This window comes from Erpetoichthys calabaricus, chromosome 14 (assembly GCF_900747795.2).
Source record: "Erpetoichthys calabaricus chromosome 14, fErpCal1.3, whole genome shotgun sequence".
Taxonomy (NCBI): Eukaryota; Metazoa; Chordata; class Cladistia; order Polypteriformes; family Polypteridae; genus Erpetoichthys; species Erpetoichthys calabaricus.
In genome coordinates, this window is record NC_041407.2 from 111,110,118 (window position 1) to 111,134,243 (window position 24,126).

General features: G+C 44.7%; 1 protein-coding gene across 1 annotated transcript in view; it reads left to right on the forward strand.

Annotated features, from left to right (window-relative positions):
- Positions 1 to 4,476: 4,476 nt before the first annotated feature.
- map3k3 (mitogen-activated protein kinase kinase kinase 3) overlaps positions 4,477 to 24,126 on the forward strand; it is a 70,853-nt gene continuing 51,203 nt past the window's right edge. The window contains exons 1-4 of the mRNA XM_028819897.2: positions 4,477 to 6,043; positions 15,818 to 15,900; positions 19,737 to 19,858; positions 21,832 to 21,872. Coding sequence (XP_028675730.1) covers positions 15,849 to 15,900; positions 19,737 to 19,858; positions 21,832 to 21,872 — 215 coding nt within the window. The 5' untranslated portion in view covers positions 4,477 to 6,043; positions 15,818 to 15,848. The remainder of the gene's footprint in view (positions 6,044 to 15,817; positions 15,901 to 19,736; positions 19,859 to 21,831; positions 21,873 to 24,126) is intronic.

Consider the following 24,126-nt stretch of genomic DNA (forward strand, 5'->3'; position numbering starts at 1 on the left):
CCTGCCCACACACTGCCAAGAACACCAAGGCCTGTCTGGAGAGACTGAAGTTTGAGGCTTTGCCACATCCTCCTCATCCGCCAGATTTGGCCTTGTGGGATTGCCACCTTTTTGGGGAAAAAAACATCTGGGTGGTCATTGATTCAAGAGAAATGACGATGTGAAAAAAGTGTAGCACAAGTGGTGGTGAGGATGAGACAACACCTTTTATTCTGCTGGCACTGCCAGGCAGGCAGTGCCAGCTCATTGAGAAGTGACCTGATTGGTTTTCTGACGAATCCCATTTTCTAACTTCAGCTCGACTCCCCCTCGTATCTGAGTGAGCCCCCCTCAGTCCTGGCCTGCCCGCGTCTGACAATTCCAGACCTTTGTATTTGCCACCTGATGGACCCCCTGCCCTAAAAAAAAATTATGCCTTCAAATTACAAAAGATTAAAAGAATAACGAGGGGCTGCTTTATACCAGCCTGGCTTGTGCCTTCAGACTGTGGCGCGCTTTCTTTCTCCACCTTTAAATCATTCTGGACAGTTCTACAGGTGCTTAAAGTCCAAGGCGTGGACTCTGAGCTGATCCAAGTCCTCCGAGGTGGCACCACGAGAGCGGGTGCTGCCCCTTAATTACAGTCGTCTTGTACTTTATGTGCTATGCCAGCGTGTTGGTCTTGTCGTCTTTGAATTAGTTTCAGTCTGATAGCCATCATAGCGGGCAAGTAACATCAGCAGGTGTGCCTCGAGTGACCTTGTGACACCAGCTGCAGTTAGAGCCCCCCCCCCCCCTTTAATAATACAACTTCACATGGAGACCCTGAACTATCACCAAAAAAAGAAACATCTTGGACGAGCCCCCTAAAGAACTACGTGTGTCACCTGAACTGTCACTTCTCTTTGACATCCCACTGTTTAGCTGGGACTCTCTAGTGCACCGATTCTGAACCTTTAAGACCCCCTTTAAGCTGTGGACCCCCATTCCCAGAAATATTCACATAAACACAACTTTGCATGCAATGAATATAATGGACTTCAATTATCAAGGTTTGATATGACATACGTGACATAAAGTCGGGACCCAAAGGTCTGAGAAGGACCCGAGTGTTGGTGTTCACCAAGTCTGCTGCTTTGGTGTCTTTAGATCTTCGTGTCAGATGTTCCTCTCGTCCACTGAAGTAGAATGACAAGCAGATCAGAAGATTCAAAGGCTTTGATTGACGATGACATGAGGTTTATGTGGCACAGAGTCCAGATTTGCAGTGTTGGCCCTTCTTTCTTTGTCAAGACCTCTGCAATTCACCCTGGCAGGCTGGCAATCAACTTCTGGGCCCAATCCTGACTGATGACAGCTGCCCGCTCTTACAGAATCAGAATTGGTGGGTTTTTGTTTGCCCATCCGCCTCTTGAGAATTGAACACACGTTCTCAATGGGATTAAAGGTCTGGGGAGTTTCCTGGCTGTGGACCCCAAATGTTGATGTTTTGTCCCCCAAGCCACTCAGTTGTCACTTTGGCCTTATGGCCCGGTGCTCCATCATGTTGGTCACCAAACTGTTCTTGGATGGTTGGCAGAAGTTGCTCTCAGAGGACGTTTTGGTGCCATTCTTTATTCATGGCTCGGGATTGGGGGTGGGGCACCACCAGGGCAGAGCTTGCTCATGAATGGCAGAAGGCAGGGGGGAGTGAGGTGAAGACTTTTAGAGGATGGCCTGGTGGGCAGCAAAGAAGACAAGAAAAACATCAGGGACAGACTGATATTCTGGGATTGGACTGCTGAGGACGGCTGGGCTGAAGTCCTCGTTTCTTATGAATCCCCTTTCTGATTGTCCAGAGAAGAAAAGGTGAGCTGTGCCACCATCAGTCCTGTGTCACTGTGCCAACAGTAAAGCATCCTGAGACCATTCATGTCACGTGGTGTTGCTTCTCGGTCACAATTTGGCCTAAGAACACAGCCAGGAAAAAAGAATGAGAGCAAAACATCAACCGAGAGCAACTTCTGCCAACCATCCAAGAACAGTTTGGTGACCAACATGAGCACCGGGGCAGAAGGCAAAAGTGAGAACTGAGGGGATTTGGGGACAAAATATCGAAATTTGGAGTCCAAGGCCAGGAAACTCCGCATTGAGAACTTGTGGTCAGTCCTGAAGAGGCGGGTGGGCAAACAAAAAGCCACCAATTGTGATTCTGTAAGAATGGGTGGCTGCCATCAGTCAGGATTTGGCCCGGAAGTTGATTGCCAGCCTGCCAGGGTGAACTGCAGGGGTCTTGACAAAGAAAGAAGGGCCAACACTGCAGATATGGAGTCTGTGCCACAGAAACTTCATGTCATCTCTCTCTCTATTCTAGGGGTTCACCCCCTGCTCGCTTCACTTGCCAACTCCCCCAACCTGCACTACGCGCCAGCCACTTGGCATCTCTGCCACTCATGTTGTGAAGAGGGGGGCTGAACGCACCCCAAGGAGACGCGGCCGCTCCTCTGAGACCCCCTCTTAAATGGTGGGTGACACAATGGGAAACAAATTGCTTGTTTGTTTGTTTGTTTGTTTACCTCCTCTTTGCTCGATCAGCTGCTGCCGTGTCACGTGATCTTCATCTCGTGTGGCGCTATAAACGTTTACAACCCTGCACAGCAGCTCTCCTACTCTTTGTCTTTTATTTCCGGCCCCCGGGCCTGCTTAAATCTTTTGCCACAAAGTCTCGTCTCGTGGGACGTGAGTTCTTGATATTTTTTAGTTTAGAATTTAGAAACGGAATAAGAATCTGAAAATCTAACAACATCACATTAAAGTCTGACGATTTCTGAAAAGAACGACACCAAACACATAAATATGTAGGTTTTAAAATAAGTGTGATTTAAAGCGTGACAAAAGGTGACATAAAATCGTTGCACTTTTAGGCTTAGGATGTTCTATACAGAGAGTCGATTATAAAATCCAACGTCTGTCTGTCTGTCCCTCTGCTTTTCACGACTTCACAGATTGAGATCAGGTGTTTTTTTTTTTTTCCTAGAATTTGCTAGAACATTCTGGCTGATTTTGCCACTTCTCGCATCGCGCTCAGTATCGGAGTTCACTTGCCGGAGCGATCCATTCTCGCTCATCCGAGTGAGATGCCGTGTGACGTCAGGAGTGGGGAGCCGTGCAGGACCCCCCTCGCTGTCCAGGACCCTCCTCGCTGTCCAGTTTCACTTCTACACAGGTGAAGCCACGGGGGGACGGCTTGTCACTAAAGGCCTTTGAATCTTCTGCTCTGCTTGTCATTCTACTTCAGTGGACCAGAGGAACATTTGACACGAAGATCTAAAGACGCTGAAGCAGCAGACTCGGTGAACACCAACACTGGGGTCCTTCTCGGACCTTTGGGCCCCGGCTGTACACTAAGCGTTATTAAACTTTAAAGTAAACAATCGAAAAAACTCTCCTTTATTATGCAAAAAGTGAGGGCCACTCATTCCAGTTATGAAGTGTAATCCTCTGGTGCAAATTCCCACAGATCTTCTACTCCTACTCTCACTACTCCATCATCTACTCGAAGCCAGCAGTACTGGGCTGTATGCTGAATGTCAATGTTCATTTTTATCTGACCCTCACGGACCCCCTGAAACCCATCCATGGACCCCCCACCAGGGAACCTCCGGTTAACCTCCTGCTGCTGCAGCCAGCTGCCACGTGTTACATAGGCATCCCCTTGGCCTGGTTCAGCCACTCAGGTCCTTAACAATGAGGATCTTAGGAGCTGGATCACCCTCTGGGAATCGTGCCACATGGCCGTAGTGCCCTAACTGACGCTCCCTCACGATGCAGGTGACATGTCTCATTCGGGACTCCATGAGCAACACAAAGCCAAACCAGTGGTACCCAAGGAGTCCAGTCTTCATCTCAGGTCACTGGACAGCATCCATGTCTCTCAAACAGGAAGCACCAGGACTCTAACAGAGATATCGGGGGCACCACACATCCCTTCCCAGCGACCTTCAGATCCCCCATTCTCTCTCGATCCCTCTACTGTCTTCATAGGAAGAGTCACCAGAGACACAAGTAACCATTAACGTAATGCAAAGGCAGCTTCACGTTACTGAGAGGGTGCCATTTGATTGACTTGTCGAGGAAGCAGAGCCAGGGTGGTCCGCGATTCGACTCCTTCGTCTTCACCACTTGTGTGCCATTACAATTGAAATATGTCAGTTGTGACCTGTGCGTCACTCGTCTGTTTTTTAAATGTAATGATAAATAATAAATCGTATTAACAAACACAAAATATAGAAATAAAGAGATGGCTTTTTATTAACACATTTTCACCTTAAAAGCAGGTTCGCTTTGTAGTACAAGTAACGATGCCCGACGTTACCGTGCAGTATGCCCAGCGATGCCACGCCTGTTGCCTTTCGACGCTTCTGATTCGCCCCTCCAGCTGAGGCCAACGCAAAGGCGGGACCATTCAGTCCCGTCAGGACCAGCGCGAGGGCGGTGCTTGTGACGTCAGTGTGACGCGTGGGCTGAGGGCGGTGACAGAGAGCTCGGGCTTGCGCTTGCGCGCGTCCTCGCGAGCGGCTGTAACTCCAGCGGTCAATTAAGAAGCGGGCTCTTGACGGGGGAGGCGGTCGACGCTCAAGTTTACAAACGAGTTCGGAAGTCTGCCTTCTGCATTTTTGCTTTCTTCTTAACTTGGACCCGGCGCCGCATCATCTTTTCAATTCGGGAAGCTGGCGGACAGATTTCGTTCTAACTGGGTGCCGCTTTTTTTTTTTTCTTTTGGTCAGGAAACTCAACGTACGTAGCGGCTCGAGCGCACTTTTCCGCGGGCCAAGAAGACGAGACCTGGCGGCTGGACTGACAGACAGAGCCGAGATTTAGGACGGAAGTCGTCCGGAGCTTCGTGGACGAGCGGTGAACGTCTTCCTAATTGTCGAAGGGGGGAAAAAAAACTTAACGGCGTCACAACTCGGCCTGGCCCCCGTCTCGCCGACCGACGGACTCGTTTGCGGCTTGCTTGTTTTCTTTTCCCCCCCTCTTTTTTTCCCCCCAGCCGGTGCAGAGCGTTGACGTATCCCGAAGAGGGCAACTTTGCTCGTCAGTATGCCAGCTTCAGATGGTGCGTCCGCTGCCTGTTCCAAGTCGAGCACGTCGCCTCGCCGGACTTGTGCCTTGTGAAGATGACGTCTTATGAGTGTAGAAATGTCGGATTACAGCCAAAGATGTGTATGTCGGTGTAGGCTTCGTGACATGGAGTTTGAGCGCAGCGCGAGCTTCCAGAGGGTGAGAGTAAGTTAAAGCCGTAGCTCGCTGTCCTCCTAAGATTCTCCAACTCCCTTCCGATGGATCGCATGTTTTGATGGCTGCCTGGTCCGGAGAATGTCGACAGACGGCACGGAGCTGAGAGTCTCTGACGGATCCTCTTTGCCTTTAACATAACGAGGGCAGCTTCTGAGTGTCAGCGCCGCGATTTAACGGTTAAAACGCTTTGCAACTTTGGACGCCATCTAGAAGAGCCGAAAGGAAAAGTTGTGCCTCGCAGTGCACGGTGCACGCTGGCCTGATTTGTGCCTTCCTTCCCCTTGCTGCTGTCGCCATGTTTTAAGATACAATAAAGGACCAGCTTGAGGATTTTCTTTGGGTCCAAAAACTTTTTTTTAATTTTGTTTTGGCCTGCGTACCTTCGTAAACTGTCGAATCCAACTTCCTTCCAGCAGTCCAAAGAACAGGATTGAAGCTATAAACCATTTTCTTTACTCCCGTCTCTCTCATAATCGGCTTTCCAATTTATATATATATATATATTTTTTATACATTATATTGAATCCGGGCCTTCATCACAACCCTCCTTTTGAGGATTACAAAGGCATATGCAATGCGTGATGGATGTCCATGAAGAGTCCGAGTTCTCCCGTTCAAGTCCTGCGGAGAGCTGAAACTCTGCCCAGATGCTGTTATCGAGCTAGCAAGATTTGGGGAGACTTTCTGAAGACTGGCATCGTGTGCCCCAGGGCACTCTCCACAGAGGGACTCGAATTGGCTGAGCCCCGAGTTTGGGGGCACTTTGTGCTAAGTAGGACATCAGGTGAGGAGACTCATTTCTTTAACCGTTCCTCCTGCTCGATTTGTTTTGGGACCAGAAACGAGCAAATTGGGCCACCTTGATTATCAGCTGGGGAGGAGTGGCAGCAGGTTTGGTCGGCGTGTTATACCTGCCTGATTGATTTATTAAATTGTTTTAGTATTTCAGTCCCCTTGGTGGTCCGCTATGCATCTTTCCTCACCGCTTGTTACTCCTTCTGTTATTTTTGTAGACCTCTGCTCGCCTTGTACAGCGTCATGCAGAACTGTGGGCCCCCTTACTTTAAAATGTCTGTCACTGTGAATAGTTCAGTGAGCACGAGATGAACTGCTTGCCAAAGGGCACCAAGTTAAAGACGACACGTTTCTGTTAAGATTTTGAGCAAGGTGACATTTTTATTTCCATCACTCACAGGTGCAAATTTAGCAAAATAAAAAATGACAAGGGCCCACAGCAAAAGTATAGGGTCAGTAGGACCCCCTTTGGTGAGTGTCACCGCTTGTAGCCCTCTGAGGGTCTTTCAGTTCTTACTTGGGGTCTTTTCGCCCACTCGTTCTTGGGCTGTCTAGCGTGCACTGCTCTTTTGAGATCTCTCCTCAGATTTTCAGTGATGGCCGTGGCAAACCGTCCGCTTGTGCCTCACGGGGTCTTCCATTGTAGAGTTGCAGTTGTGTTGTTGTAGGACCCATCCTTATTTGTGCAGATGGTGTGATGTTTGCTTCCAGAATTTGCTGCTGTTTATTTGTATCCATTCTTCCCTCTACCGATGCCACTGGCTGCAACACAAGCCCAAAGCGGGTTGATCCACTGCCATGCTTCATATTTGAGGCTGGTCCTTTTCCTGGAATTCGCCCCCCCAAAACATACCTTGGCACATTGTGGCCAAAAAGTGCTGTTTTGACTTTATCAGTCCACAGGACTTCTCCCAGGATGCATCGGGCTTGTTTGGATGTTCATTTGATGGGCTCTGGTGCAGGACCCTGCTGACTCTACCATGAAGGTCCTCTTTGTTCAGGTGTCGCTGCACAGTAGCACAGCGGACCCCCACTCCAGAGTCGGCTAAATCTCCCTGAAGCTCTTTTGCAGTCAGATGGTTCTTTTAGTTGCCTTTCTAGCAATCCAACCAGCAGTTCTTTCTGAAAGTTTTCTTGATTTTTCCAGACCTTCGCTTGACCTGCACTGTTCCTGTTAACTGCCATTTCTTAGTAACATTGTGAACTGAAAACGCTTTTGCCATCGCCGCCTTTGGCAGCTGCTTAGAGGAGCCCATTGAACAAGTTTTGAGTGGTCACAGAGTTTGTACAGCTTTTGACATGGGTGGCACTGACTGTGAACAAGCCATCGTCCTGACAAGCTAATGAAGGTCTGAAACCACCTTGAGAAAAGTTGTCTGTGACTTCCAGTATCTTGGGGTGTCCAAACTTTTGCACAGTTTTCACAGAACAACAACAATACACTAAAATCTGTAATAAAATCCTGCGAAGGAATGTGTCCTCTAACTTGATGCCTTGTGGTGATCGGGTCACCTTCTGCTCGCTGAGCAATTCACAGTAACCGTCACTTTAAGCACGGGGGTCCACACTTTAATTTAGAAATGAGATTTCATTTACCGTCATGTATACAAATGACAGTAAAGCTGAGCAGTGATTGGTGCAATGTGACCGACGACACAGTTTAATGGCCCAGCGTCCTTGGTTTGGGTTGTCGGCAAAGCAGAGGAGAATCCCAGCATTCCTGTCCAAAGTAAACCACTGGTGGGCCCAAGGTTGATTTTTTTGCAGACCTGGTGACAGTTTTGATGACGTTGCAGGACAGTTTGCTTTCCTTAATTCAGTATGTGCTGAATGGTGTGATAAGACGCTAAACTTGAGCAGCAGTTACTGCTTTTAAAACATACACCGCTGGCACCTAATGTACATCCAAACTCATGGAAAATGGTGCCAGTTACCTTCTGGAAAATAGAGTTGTGCTGAATATAAAAGAAGACGGTAAAGGTCACTTCTTTAATATTAAACAAATACGTAAAGGTTGGCGTGTCTGCTTCTTCTGCACTCGCTGTCAATTCTGTTAGTGTGACGTCGTCTGTCTGCTTAGTGATGTGATGATTTCCCCTTGGGATTAATAAAGTTTCTAATCCTGCCAACTACGCTATCTATCTATCTACAGTATCTGATGTCTGCACGGAACTCTCATGAGTTTGTTAGGAAGTGTGGCAGTGGCGTTCGAGGTGACACAAGCCTGCCCGTTTGGTCTCAGTGCCCTCATTCAGACACGTTGGGCACCTTTGAGCACTCAAGCAGACCTGGAAGCCGTCAAGTCCAGCCATTGATGCAGGTGCCGGATGTGTGATTTATTTGTTTTATTCAAGTTACTCAGAGGGCAGAGTGACTTCAGAAAAGATGAAGAGCTGCTGCTGCTGCTTGTTTTTACCTTCCTTGGTGCCAAACGGCTTGGAGGGGTGTGCTTTATTTTTTTTATTTTATTTTTTGGCAGGTCATGTTTGAAAAAGAAAATGAATGCCTGCAAATCCTTCCCAGAGTTCTGCTGCCAGTTCTTCATTCTTTATAACCGGACTGTGATTGGACAGTTCAGAGCTTTTGTGACATGTGATTACCTGCAGGGCTATGGAGTTGGAGTCGGAGACAATTTTGGGTACCTGGAGTCGGCAAAAATGTACAGACTCCAACTACTAATAAAATTTAAAAAATACAGCAAGTTCAAATGTCCCATTTCACAAACAACCGTCATTATTAAGTACTTCTCTGATGTAAGAATAACACCCAGGGCATAGTTATGTTACTACCAGTGTGAAGTTCAGCCGAGCGATTAAACATTCACACATTGTAATCGGGATTATGGTACATTACAAAGTGTTTCCATTTTACTGCAGATCTAATGTGTTTAATAAGTGTAATGGTGGAGGTGGAGGTGTGTGCTGTGGCCTGAGGTGTGTTCAGGGGTTCAAACTGGCCGATACGGTAGAGCCGTCAGCTTCCTAGCCAGTAGTTCTCTGGTTAAATGATGACGTGTCTGTTGCCTTCCTTTAATCAACATGAAAAATACATTAGTGTATTAAATACAGAAGAGTCAGACGTAACGGAAGACCAAGGATTCATCTACCGACTCCACAGCCCTGACTACCTGTGTAGATTTAAGGTCACAATGACCCAGAATGGCTCTCTTCCCAATTTCCTTCATTTAGATAGATAGATACTTTATTAATCCCAAGGGGAAAAATTTCCAAAAATGCCTACTTGATTCTTTCTTGCATGTCTTTTCTGTGTGCATGCCAAGGGTTGCCCTTAATCTGTTATCGACATGCATTGCGGAAATAACAATTCGTAAATTTTCTCAACCCATTTATCCAGGGGGCGGGTTGTGGGCAAGATGGAGCACAACACCTGGAGAGGGTGCCAGCTCATCACCAGGTGAACACACGTACACACCCAAAATGACATCAACTCGAGTTAGGAGGGTCCCTGACGTCCTGCTCTCCACCACACTACTTGGTCACTTAGTCCATATGTCTGTGGTCCTCTGTGTGAAGAGAAAGCTCCGAATGTTTGTGTGGCGTTGAACTGTGTCCTCGTGTTCTCTCTCATTGGCCTCATTGTAAAGTGAGCACCGGAGTCCGCTCGACTCCGTCATGTCCCCTCTTAATCTCCGCTTGCTTACCCTCAGTGTGTTCACATACACTTACACAGTCAGGTTAAGATGAAGAACCCAACTAAGACAGAATGGCTTTTATTTTTTTTACATCCACGTTTCCATGTGCACGTCGTCTCCTGGGGTTGTCCTTTGGCGAAATTCTCAGACATCATTGAGCTGCACAAAAACAGTTCAACATAATCATCGGTGCCGCAAATCTGAAAATAAGTGACGCCCAATGTTTTCTTGTGTGTCATAAACTTGTTTAGTCAAATTGGCGCTTTAGTAATTCTGTCTCTGGAGTGCGTGTAGCACATTATTTTCTGCTTGACTTTGTGACTGAACCCTACAAAGGACCGGCGTACCGCTACACGCTACAACACAGGTACTGCATTAGGTTACCTGTTGCTTTAAAATGTAATTGGGCTACAAGACACACATGACCGCTCTTGAGATGGTGTGGCTGAGTTCTGAAATATTGAGACCGATTATATCGGCCAGGAGAAGGAATAATGCGATCACCTGAACGTTTACCTCTGGGCATTTCTTTTGTGGATGCTGATCACGTGTGCGACACCAATACATGCGCAGGTGGTCAGAGTGCAACGGACGCACGCAGATTACAAAAGCCTTAACACTAACAGCCCGGTTAAGGGTCCGTTTATACTTCACGCTCAGAACGGGTACGCGCCCGCATCATGACTGCCACGCGTTCTGAGCATTCATTTGATGCATCCTCTGAGCATGTCCTCAGAAATTTAACGCAATACATGCGCGAGGTGCAGTACCAGCAAAAAGTCGGAGGGCGCAGTGTGCGAAAAGTCAGAACGTGACGTCAGAGTCTCTGTTTACTGTCTACTTGTGACAGAAAGCTGCTTTGAGGATCCTACGAGATCGGTGTGCGCCCTTCAATGTTTGATGAATGGTTCGATGTGGTGAAGCAAAATGCCAACATACAGATGCATTTGTGGTGCTTTTCAATTCAAGCATCACATATTCCTGATCGTAATGACACGACACATTTTAAAAGTCTCACATACCGTCTTTTCACAACAGCCATAGAATGTACAGCGCTGTGTTTGAGCCACAGAGAAAAAAAATTAAGGACACGGTGAAAAGGTGTATTGTGTGATTAAAGTGGAAATTTCAGCCTTAATCTCAATGTCCACTTTAACCTCGTAGTTTACCATTAAAGCCGACCGTTGTAAACATCGTCCCAGTTTTTAATCGCTACGGCAAGCAGCAATAGATCAGCACACAGAACACATTAAATGTCTGATATTCCAACTCTCTGCACATTTAGAATCTTTAGATTTATACTTGATGTCACTTTCATGATGAAATGCATTAACAAATGTATGTTACGTTTTACAGATAATTTCGTTTAAATAATGAATACAGTTAGTAATTACACACATGTGGGTGACACGGTGGTGGAGCGGTAGCACTGGTGTCTCGCAGAGAGTCGCGCCGCTGGTATTCCCTGCTTGGATTCCACACTGTGCTCCAGTTTCCTTCCAAACATATGCAGATTTGGTGCCACTAAAATGACGCCAGTGTATGTGTGTGCTTGCATTCACCTTGCGATGAGCTGATGCCTCGTCCAGGGATTTTCTCACTCGTGCCCAGTGCTTGCTGGAATGGACACATCCCTGGATTAATAGATTTAATCATTAAGATTTCTTTTCAGAGATATTGCGGTAAGGTGTCATCAGAATGTAATGGGTGTTCTAGGCAATTCACAACACAGAGGAGCCGAACCTGTTCTCACCGTGATGATATCTGGCACTGCCACCTGCTGGATTCCTCCAGATTTATGTAAAGCGCACATGCAAGTATAAACACTACAACGCTTGCGTAGCAGGAGCATCCGCTGCAGCATGCGTCGCATCGCGTGAAGTATAAACCCGGTCTAAGGGCTTACATGGCCACATTATCGGGTAACTCTGCCTCGGTTAATCGGGTATCTCGGGTTTACAATAAGATGCTGCAGATGTTCTATCAGACGGTTGTGGCGAGCGCCCTCTTCTACACAGTGGTGTGCTGGGGAGGCAGCATAAACAAGAGGGACGCCTCACGCCTGGACAAACTGGTGAGGAAGGCAGGCTCTATTGTAGGCACAGAGCTGGACAGTTTGACATCCGTGGCAGAGCGACGGGCACTGAGCAGACTCCTGTCAATCATGGAGAATCCACTGAACAGGATCATCTCCAGTCAGAGGAGCAGCTTCAGAGACAGACTGAGGAGACCCCACACTATGTGACTCTTCAATTCTACCTGGCGGGGTAAACGTTAACATTATACAAAGTTATTGTCTGTTATACCTGCATTGCTGTCACTCTTTAATATTGTTTATATCAGTATGCTGCTGCTGGAGTATAGGAATTTCCCCTTGGGATTAATAAAGTATCTATCTACGTGACATTTTAGGAATTGGGTTTTTGTGAATAATCGGGGTATTTAGTGCACTAAATGAAAAGCTGCAAATCCTTCAGTCTCTTCTCATAGCTCATCATCATTTTCTGTTAGCTTGGAGACCAGAACTGCACACCGTATACCAGATGGGGTCTCAGCACTGTGTTAGAAAGTGTGTGTGTGTGTATGTTAGTGCTGGGCAGTATGACCAAAATTCAATATCACGGTATTTTTCAAAATGATCCCAGTTTCATGGTATTTGACAGTACTTTTTTCCCTTACATGAGTGGATGTTAACCGCACTTTCCACTACAGTTACTGCAGTAGACTGGCTAAGAATGACCTGTGCCACCATCATGAGAATCGTACCTTTTAATGTGCACACAAGTATTAGTGCAGGTTGGCATGGCCCCATAAAGTGATGGGGTGGCACTAATGAAGAGAAGGAATCGCACTGCATGACAGTTGCAGTCAAAATATGGAACCCTTTTATTGAAGAAATTTTGCAAACAGTTTAAACTATAATTTTGACAAGATATTTTCAGCCATCCAAAGAGGCATTTAGACTTTGTCAAATATCCAGAGGTGCCTCTCAATAGTTGTATTGCACTGAACGTGTCTTAGAAAAGGAATAAATAGTCAATCTGTTTTGTGAACCAGCTCCGCTTTGTGTTGATGTTACCAGTCTCTGTCCACTGACACATCAGCTATCTGGACTGTAATGGCGTTGGTTACCTCAATCCACCGCTTGCTTTTTTTTGTCGTAGGCAGTACCTCTAGTTAATGCGTCTGACTCGAGTGTCCTCTCGCTTTTTCAGTTTTACCTGAGGACGTGGAGGGTGCCAGTCTCAGTTCCGTACATTCATGGCACTCCAAAGCATGTTTGCGGCTAAGGTGGTGCAGCAGATTGCTCGTGTTGACAACTTTAGCTCGACAGCATTTGCAGTAAATAGTTGTTTGGTGCGCATCCGACCTTTTAAATCTCCAGACAACAGACGTGGCTCCTTTTTTCGACAAAAGTTCTTCTGTGTCATCACGTTCAACTTTATCGTATGCTACCACTTCAGTTTCTGAATGTTGTCTGTCCATTTTCACCGCTCAATACCTCCACTAATGCATGTACTCTGTTGCATGCATGTTTAGCGGTGTAGCAGTGAAAAAGCCACCATCTAAATCAAGTGGACTGTATGGTAAACTGGCGCAATAAAAACTCTCTCACTCTGAATGTAAAAAAGACCAAAGGAATGATATTTGATTTTAAGAGACAGAAATCTGTATGTTCACCTATTGTAGTTCTGGGAGAGGAGGTAGAAATAGTGAATGAATATAAATACTTAGGAACTTACCTAGATAACAATCTTAACTGGAATACAAATACAAAAAAATTATTTTCTAAATGCAACCAACGCTTATTTCTCCTCCATAAACTCAAACTATTTAAAGTAGACAAGGACCTCATGTTGTCCTTCTATCGTAGTATGATCCAGTCCGTGATCACTTTCAGTTTCATTGCCTGGTTTAATAGTCTGACAAACCAAAACTCAAAAAAGCTCCAGCAGATTACGAAGTGTACAGCTAAAGTTATTGGGGCTGATGTAGATGATTTGACTAGTGTGTGTCAGAGGGCAATGCTAAAGAAACTGGAAATCATCTCAACTGATGACAGACATCCATTACATGTAGAACTAAACTTCAGTAAATCGGGAAGGAGAGTCGCTTTGAAAACCCACACAAATCGCTCCAGAAACTCCTTTCTTCCTAGTGCCATATGACTTTTCAATAAGAAATATCGGAGATAATGTTTAAGGTTTTGATATATATCCTGTTACCTTTTTTTTTTTTTTTTTTTGGTATAAATATGTTTTATCTAACTGCCTTACCTTAACCTTTCTTATTTCTATTTGTCTGTTTTATTTCATTCTGTCTGTTACCTGTTATTAGATGAAACTGAGAAGGCAAATTTCATGTTTTCCTGTGTAAACATGACTAAATAAAGAAACCTAACCTAACCCCTTAAACAGTGTCCCGCTGCGCCACGTTCTGAACGTTGTTTAGGCTCTTTAAACCGGTGGTGTGGTATAAGAAAAATCCATCATATAACAAAAGTAAACGGTTTTGGGTATGAAGCGATATTCCTGCCAGCACTAGTGTGTGTGTTTGTGTGGATGGGTATAGATCAGTGTTTCCCAAACTCGGTCCTGGTGAACCCCTGTGGCTGCAGGTTTTTGTTCCAACCACATTCCTAATCATTGACAACACCTGACAGCACTGAGCTCATTTAATTAGCTGTGTTTTTTTTTTTTTTTATTCGACATTCAGAAAAGCACAGCAGCATCATTTTTACATTTATAAGACATTTAGAAATGTCCGCTTTTGCTATAGTTTTTCCCTCTTCATTGTATCTTAATAATAATTTAAAACGAGCAGAGCAGACACCCAGGCAAGCAACACACTGAATAATCAAAGGCCCTCTAATTAGTAAATAATGGATCAATTAAACAATTAGGACACCTAGAAAAGTAGAATGAAAATCAAGATACTGTTAAAAAGAGAAAAATACATTATTCCCATATAACTGTTTGGTACATTTTCATTTTTTTTTTTTTTAGTTTTCTAATTTCTATATTGTTTCTTTATTGTTCGCTTCAATTCTCTACTGAACTCTGACATGTAACTAAGAACAAGGAACATCACGCCAAGTGCACAGCCATACTGGTGCTTTGTAAAGGCTGTGGAGTGGAGTGGACACTGGCATAAATCGAAGGCTGTAAAAACAGAGGCGTGCGAGAAGATTTTGATTTCCACGAGGAGACCAGACGAGGGCTCGTGTTTCAGTGTTGGGGTTCCAGGAATTGCGCCAGTTTCAAATTCTCTATGGTAGGACTTGAAAGACTTGCTGCTTTTGAAGTCAATAAAAAGGAAAAGAACCCGCTCGCCTTTAATGACATTTTTCTCCCATTATGGAGTCAGTTCAGGAATTAAAATGAGCCTGGTTGTTACAATTATTTTGACTTGTAGCGTGTCACTGACGAATCAGGAATTAGAAACGATGGCAGTGAGATTGATTCCATGAAACATTAGATGTAACCCTAATAAGGCGCAGGGTCTTGCATTCATCCCCTGAAAGTAATGGCCATTCCATCCATCCATCCATCCACTCAACTGGCTTATCCAGGTTTGATTGGCAGAGATCCTGGCTGTGGGTGGGACTCGAACTTGGACAAGGTGACGTTCTCGGTCTCACATCCACACCTGCTCGCTCACGCCAGGCCAGCTTGGAGTCCCCCAATAATCGATTCTGCATGACTTTGGGATGTGTAGAGAAAACGAAGACATGGCTGACGAGCAGTTCCAGCTACAGTTATAGAAAGTCGAAGAAGTCGAGACACGTTTGAAACAAAGTGATCGTTTGTGGCTGGTGTCCAGCGTCCATGAAACGAGCTCTGCTGTAGCTTCATTCCAAAGTAAAATGGAGCCTCACAGAACGTCAGCTTGGGCCAGACGCTCGTGTGGCTCAGCTGCTGCTTTGAAGCGTGAGGCGGGCCGCTCTAATATGACGTGCAGCATAGGATCACAGAGACACACCACTAGCGGGCAGATACTGCAATTCAGAGCTTGTGTGTAGTCGGTAGTTTCTGGTGGTGTTGGAGAAAAACGTTACTCAAACAAATGTTCAAAAGTCTCATGTGGAAATGTTTGTTTTTCACCCCGCAGGTTGTTGTCATGACCAAGACTTGGTGAAGGCATGGATTTTCGAAGACCTGAAATTGGTTTGGGAAAGCAGTCCTTAAAAATGGGTAAGCTGGAAATTGCACTTGTTGATGTGAGCCGCTCTCTAATTGGCTAAAGAAATGCATTTACATGTAACCTTATTTATTTATTTTTTTAATATTCTTTAAGTGTCATTTTGTAAAAAGTAGAGAAAGTGACATTTCTCCACAGCAGACCGATACGCTGGCTTACCTCGGGCTCAACTCCCTGATTTTGCTGCCGTGTTTTTTCTCTCTCCAGCAGTGGAGTTTCTGTGTGCCAGACAGCGCGACTTTCACCCTTCACACTATTGTTACAGTACACACGTGGAGTGTAGTCCTGCATAGACAGGGCTTGTGATGTAACATTTGAAAGGGAGATTGACCAGGGTGCTTAGCAGGGCCTGAACCTCTGCTGCCTACAGTTGGTGCCAGCATTAGCCTGATGCCACGTCTGTGTACACACACACGATAAGTAGGTACTCCACAAGGCGTACGAGGGCTTTGTCATACACACTTGTACTTACATCGGCCGTTGGCGGTGGTCTGCTGCAGGTACTCGGACTTACTTATAAAACGTGCATCTGGAGTGTCAACTGCAGTCCTGGTCACCGCATTACATGAAGGACATGGCAACATTGAAGCTGTGCAGAGGAGAACAACAGAGAGCGTCCCAGGACTTAAGGGCACGTCCATCTCTGTTAGTCTTGGAGAATTAAACGTGTTTAGTCTGAGCAGAGGAGACTGTGTGTGGATGTCGTCCAGGTCTTCAAATTCCTCAAAGGCGTTGATAAAGGAGATCCAGCAGAATCCTTTCAGCTTAGGGAGGTGGATCACAAACTCGAGGACGGCAGTGGAAATTATGGAACTGAAACCAGAAAGGACTTGAGGCAAACAGTTGTGGGAATCGCAAACAAACCACTGGGCCGCGGAGCTGAAGCAGCACTTGGATGAGCTGCTGGCTGAAGGGCCGAGTGGCAAATGGACGTCTCCGTGTTCTCCTTGATGTGCGTCATTCAGACAAGACCGCTGTTAATGTGGTGCACTTTGTAATGATTAGTAAACACTCAGATAATCAACAGGTACTGTTAGAAAAGTAAAATATTTCTTAAAGAACGAGTCTTTATGCAGGTTACATTCTACGCCTGCTGAAGTCCGTTTTGCGTTTAGGCCATTTTTATATGGGATACAGAGGAGTTTTCCTGTTGCCGTGGTATTTGATCTTTTTTTTTATTATTATTATAGGATACCTTTCAGTTAACTTAAGAAAGGTGAGTTTCTTCAAATTTCCTAACATTGTTGTTCCCCTAATTTATAACAAATAAAGACTTGGTCGGGGTTCAGCCAGCAAGGCTACAAGTTGTCATTTATTAAGCACCTGATTGCACCTTCCTGATGTTCCGCCCGTCTCCTTGGTGTAAACTCGCCACGGTTTGTCCCTCTTTTAGAAATGGAATGGCTGATTTCAGTTGGTCATTTCACTTGTAATAAGTGTGTGAGAGCAGTACAACATGTGATGCTTTGTCACAACGGGAGAGGTGACGTTCTCCAGATTAAAGTGTTTGGGGGGCCAAGTTGTTTCTCATCCTCCCCCTGAAGAATGAGAGCTTCTTGCGCAGTGTGATGGAGGACATGATTGAGGTGATTAGGCAGGTGACACTAAACCTGAAAAAACTTCAGGCCTTCTGAGTAGTTCACAGATTTCAGAGGAATAAATTGACGCCTCCTTATTGGACAGTTTAGTTTTTGATCTCCGATGATGTGTGAACATTAGAACACGCTAGACGAGAGCAGGCCGTTCAGCCCAACAAAGCTCGCCAGTCCTGTCCACTTCACTCCTCCAGAATAACATCCAGTCGAGTTTTGAAAGTCCCCAATGTCTTACTGTCCACCACACGACTTGGTCGCTTAGTCCAAGTGTCTGTCGTTTTTTGTGTAAAGAAAAACTTCCTAATGTTTGTGCGAAATTCACCCTTCACAAGTTTCCAGCTGTGTTCCCGTTTTCTTGATGAACTCTCTTTAAAATGACAGTCTCGATCCACTGAACTGATTCCCTTCATAATTTTAAACACTTCAGTCACTCAGGTCTCCTCTTCATCTCTCTAAAGGTTAAGCTCTTTTAATCTTTCCCCTGTAGCTCTGAATCAGCCTCATCGCTCTTCTCTGGACCTTCTCTAGTGCTGCTATGTCTTTATGAAGACCCAAACTGCACCCAGGACTCCAGATGAGGCCTCACCAGTGTGTTATAAAGATTGAGCAGAACCTTCTGTGACTTATTCCAAGTGTCTATTGTTCTTTGTGTAAAGAAAAACTTCTTAATGTTTGTGCGAAATTCACCCTTCACAAGTTTCCAGCTGTGTCCCCGTGTTCTTGATGAACTCTCTTTAAAATGACAGTCTCGATCCACTGGACTGATTCCCTTTATCATTCTGCACACTTCAGTCACTCAGGTCTCCTCTTCATCTCTCAGGCTCAGCTCTTTTAATCTTTCCTCATAACTCATCCCCTGTAGCCCTGAATCAGCCTCGTCGCTCTTCTCTGGACCTTCTCTAGTGCTGCTATGTCTTTATGAGGACCACAACTGCACCCAGGACTCCAGACAAGGCCTCACCAGTGTGTTATAAAGCTTGAGTGTCTCCTCCTGTGACTTGTACTCCACACATCAAGGCGCTATATAACCTGACATTCTGTTAGCCTTCTTAATGGCTACTAAACACTGTCTGGAAGTCGATAGCTTAGAGTCCACTATGACTCCCAAGTCCTTCTCATAAGGTGGACTTTCAATTTTCAGACCCCCATTGGGTATTTTTACTTCCTATTTGTAATTCTTTACATTTATTGACATTAAATTTCAAATCTTTCCAAGACCCTCTGTGATGATATAACGGATTCCAAATGATCTGCTAATCCACCTGTCTTGGTATCATCTGCAGACTTTGCCAGCTTGTTCTTTATATAAATCATTTATTTATATTAAAATGAAGGCACACTGGATGATGGCACAATATTGTGCAGTGCATCTCAACATGTATTAGACGCTGGCTGACTGGTGGCATTTGAAATATTCAGTTTAATTATATTAATTTTGAATATAAGAGCCATTTGGATGGTGTTCTGATATGCGTGATTTGCTCCTCTCAGACAACACTGCTGGGTGAAAACTGCAGCAAAGAGTGGCGCGCGAAACAAAGTGCAAGTGTGCAGAGCTGCCCAGTACAGTCGATACACGGGCTGTGGCCCACGGAGCTTGTCACTTCATTTAATGGATGCGTCTACACATTCCACTCTGTCCCTCCTCTTTTGTTACCTGTGCCTCTTAGAATGGGGTGGGTTTTTGGTGTACTAATTTAATCCTCCTGCCAAGTTTGCATGTTTTCATACAAATTTACTTTGAATACAGAAGGAAAGCGGCACCTTCTCTCCGGTTACCTCAAGTTATTTGTACCCTTGTCTCAGTCCTTCAGCGTACGCGTTTGTTGCCTTGAGGATCTCAATGGGTTGTTCCAGAAGTGCCATTCCAGCACATGTCAGAACTTGAATTAGTGTTGTCCCTGAGAGTCCTGATGCCCGAGTCATGGAGTGTTGTGTCCAAACTTGGGGTTATATTAAAAAAAATCAAAAAAATACAGGTGACTGCATTTAGGTAACTACCATTCGTCAAATGATTTCGTTGTAAGGGTTGTCACCAAACCCTAACTAAGTTTGGTTGAACATTTCTGTAGGGCTGCTGTTGTGTGCTGCTTACGGCGGGACAGGCGAGCATTAAGGCCACAATTCCATCTTTGTATTCCCTGCTTGCCTTTCACATACTAATGTGTCATACTGGGAAGGAGCCCTCAGATTGCAGATTCAGAAACTGATTTCTGTTCCTTTTTCTTTTCCAGATGAACAGGAAGCCCTGCACTCCATCATGAAAGACCTGGTGGCCTTGCAGATGAGCCGGCGGAACAGGCTTACTAATTACGAGAGTGTGAAGGGCAAGGCAAACAGCCAGTCCAACAAACAGGTCAGCCACTTGTCACGTTCTCACTTGAGGGGTCCAGTCCTCCGTGTAGATTTGTAGACTGGCAGACGATAAAGAAAGCGTCTTTTATTGTAAAGGCCAGACATGTTAGACAGGCCGTGACTGACCTGACGCTTTTATTGCAAGTCAGTTAATCCCAATGGCACCCCTGCGGCCCCTGTTTATGGGAGGTGTCGTTTACCTCTTGTACCTCTTAGAGTTTGAAATCTGAGCTGGTGACTACTGTATGTGCAGGCTGCTTTTCATTTATTGTAGTACCAGTGTGGGTGAGCTGTAGGCAGTGCCAGGATTACCAGACCAGCTTAGATATTAGATGGGAACTTTATTCCATCTTCATGAATTTGTAAAGAAAATACGCATGCAATGATTGAACCGCAAGGTAACATTCTTGGGGCTTGGGTTGGGAGCACACGCTGATACGGCACATTGCCACAGCCTGCCACACCTGCCATCAAACCTCAAGTTGTCCCTGCAGGTTGGAGGTCCTGATTACAGAAGTTGTACAAATAAATGTAATCGGTGAGTTAAGTGGATGGACATTAGTTACATAAGAAGTGATGCAAGATTGCTTCAGGTGGAGATGAGTAACGTCTTAATGATTTACATTGGGTTACAAAAATAAACTGCAGGAAACCAGAATAACACCCAGAGTGCATTTCTGTTGCGCTCAACCAGCGCCAAGTGCAGGCAGAAGTTTCAGTGTTTTAGTTAATAATAGGAAAGGAGCAAGTTTCACGGTGACTCGAAACCCAGGACTTTAGGATTTGAACTGTGAAGAACAATTAAGGTGGTGGCATTATGTCATAAGCAGAGAGATGTCAAGTTTTAATAAGAAGGGATTTAGTGTGATAGAGGCCAGCTACTACTTTAAAATCGTACAGGGACGCACACAGTGAAGCCGCTTAAAGGAATACTCCTACCGTCGAGGATATTTGTGTATATGTCACTTACCCCAAGAACTTTGTAGTGGTGGCTGAGAAAAAAATGTTAATCTTGTGTTTTCATTGGTGAAAGATACAATGAAGATTCAAAGAGGTCGAGACCAAAAGACGTCCAAATCTGGACCATGGGAAGTGATCTGAGAAACGTCCACAAGAAAAAGAAGAAAATTCTCACAGAACTTGTGTTGCATAATCCATAAATCCTTTACCTGTTGTGTTCTCACAAAATCCAAAATACGTGGATTAAAGGCAGGATTCTTGACCAATCAATGATGGGGAGAGGCAGATCTTCAGTTCAGATGCATTGTACTGTGGGAATGTGCCTTTCCTTTTTATTGTTTGTGCAGTGTCTTCTGAAAGTATTAGTAGTATTTTAACAAAACACACATTTTGTATGTTCTAACAATATGATTAGATAACCGATATGTAGATTATACAACACGACTTCTGTGAGAATTTTTTTCTTTTTTTACATTAAAATGTCTCACACCTTTTGTCCATAGTTGGTCATTGTTTGGTCCTGTTCAGTTTGCATCTTCATTGTTTTTTTTTTCAGGAAATATTAGATTAAATTTTTTTCTCCACCTTACTACAAACTACAATGGGGAAAGTAACATACAAAAAATGTCATGTGGGGGTTTGGGGTTAACCTCAACAGTGGCAGCTTGAAGGAGACTGGCTAAGTACAAAAGTTAAGTCTGGATCTAAAGAAACATTTCTGTAAATGCAAAGTGGTAGGTAAGTGGAGCACATCATGTAGCAGAGATTAACGCAGTGGGACGCTCGGACTCTCAAATGAAATTCTGGTAAAGATGGGGAAAAGCAAATGAAGAATTATATTGGGGTGAAGGGACTGTTCCTGTCAATCTCTCCTCCTCTTCTTGTATGCTTCATATTTGCAACTGTGAGACCACACGCTGTAGTGACGCAATCAAAGAGCATTGCCAACATGAAGAATGCACTGTCGGTCAGCCCAAACTAATTCTTCCTTTTTGTTTTTTTTTTTTCATTTAGAATGATGTACGAGTAAAGTTTGAACATAATGGGGAACGAAGGTCAGTTTCTTTTTTTATTACCTCAGTGCTGGTCAGATTTTGAATGTTGTCAAACGAAGTGTGGGTACTCCAAGTGTTTGCCTGTTAAACGTTTGATTTTTGTTAGTACTTGCTTGTTGTGTGACCCAGAATATCAAGATCTGTAACGACAACATAGAAATGTCATCTGATTGTAGGAAGAAGCCGATTGCTATGTTTCAGGTGGGCAGTATTGGGAATGTAACAATGTACTTTTTCAAACACTAAGAATAAGAACATTTGCATTTAGTACTTACTGCTGCATGTTCAGAGCTGATGGAAAGCTTGTATTGAAGGGTTATGATTTATTTTTTTTTTATTGATTAAAGTATTACATTTGAGAATTAAAATGGAGAGAAAGGGTACCAGGGTCCAACCTGAAAATGAAAGTCTTAAAACGTACTGAAAACGTCCACTGTAAAGCAGCAAAGGTTTTGATTTAAGAAAATGGGCCTTCCAAGTTTCGGACGCATGTCTGTGACATCTATCTATCTATCTCTCTATCTATCTCTCAATCTATCTGTCTAGGCAAAGGTGCTTTATTGGCGCCGACCCAACACAGACTGACACCAAAGGCATGGGCAAAATAAACAAAAATATTTTATTTTTCTTCACCTGTGGGACTCGTCTTCCCCATAATCCCCACAGGCACAACACAGTCCCAGAAACACCCAAACCACTCTTCCTCCACGCCTCCCAGTGCCGCTTTGTCCTCCTCCTCCCGACTCTGGCGCCCACAGTGGTGACTGTCGGCCTCTTTTATAGCCCACCTGGAAGTGCTGCAGGTACTATTGACCTACTTCCGGCTGCACCTCCAGGTGTGGCTGCGTTCCTGCCCAGATGGGCTCATTAGGCCATTCAGCTCCCCCTGGCGGTGGCCACAGAGCCCAACAGGATTGAGTTCCGGTGTTCCAAACTATTGGCCCCGATGCAACCCAGGGGGGTTGCCAACAAGTATTCTGGGGGACATAGTGTGCATCCTATGACTGCTCCCCTGGATCCAGTGTCAAAGAGGCGTCCCGGCCATCTGCCACAATATATAAATATATATATAATGTACATACAGTGGAACCTCGGTTTGTGAGCATAATTCTTTCCGGAAACATGCTCGCAGTCCAAAGCACTCGTATATCAAAGTGAATTTCCCCATAAGAAATAATGGAAACTCAGATGATTCATTCCACAACCCAAAACTATTCATATAAAAATTATTAATACAAAATTTAAAGTAAAATACATAACAAATTAACCTGCACTTTACCTTTGAAAAGAATCATGGCTGGTGTGAGTGAGTTTCTAAACTCTTGTGGGATTCCACCCAACAGGACAACACGCGGAAGAGCGTCCCAAAGCAATCGCAGTCTCCCAGTACTGTAGCAGTTCGCCGTAAAACTGAATCTGAAAAGATCGCAGACATGCTATAAGCGCCTGCTGTCGAGGGGTGATACAAGGGAACATTATAAATGTGCAGGGCACAGTACTACGGCCCTGCCTGACTGCTGTGTCTGTGTATAGGAAAGTGGCAGATCCTGCTACAATAAATAACCGCGCCATTGCTGTTTCAAGCTGAATAAAGCTAAAGTACTGAGACTCAGCCTCGTGTTTTGGGGCGCATGACCGGGACACACACAGTCACAATGCTATAGTAAACAGTATACGCTCATACAGATGTTAACTATATGAGTGAGGCACGCCGACTCAGACGGAGAATAGGAGACGATTACCCACAATCCCGCAGTGAGAGAGTGAAGAACCATCAGCTCAGTTGTGATCACATGACGCTCAGCAGACAAAGTGTATACGTACTACTCATACTGTTTATCAAGTCAAAATTTATTAAAAATTTTAGCTATTCTTGCAAAACACTTGTAAACCAACTTACTCGCAAACCGAGGTTCCACTGTGTGTGTGTGTGTGTGTGTGTGTGTGTGTATGTATATATATATATATATATATATATATATATATATATATATATATATACAGTAATCCCTCCTCCATCGCGGGGGTTGCGTTCCAGAGCCACCCGCGAAATAAGAAAATCCGCGAAGTACAAACCATATGTTTATATGGTTATTTTTATATTGTCATGCTTGGGTCACAGATTTGCGCAGAAACACAGGAGGTTGTAGAGAGACAGGAACGTTATTCAAACACTGCAAACAAACATTTGTCTCTTTTTCAAAAGTTTAAACTGTACTCCATGACAAGACAGAGATGACAGTTCTATCTCACA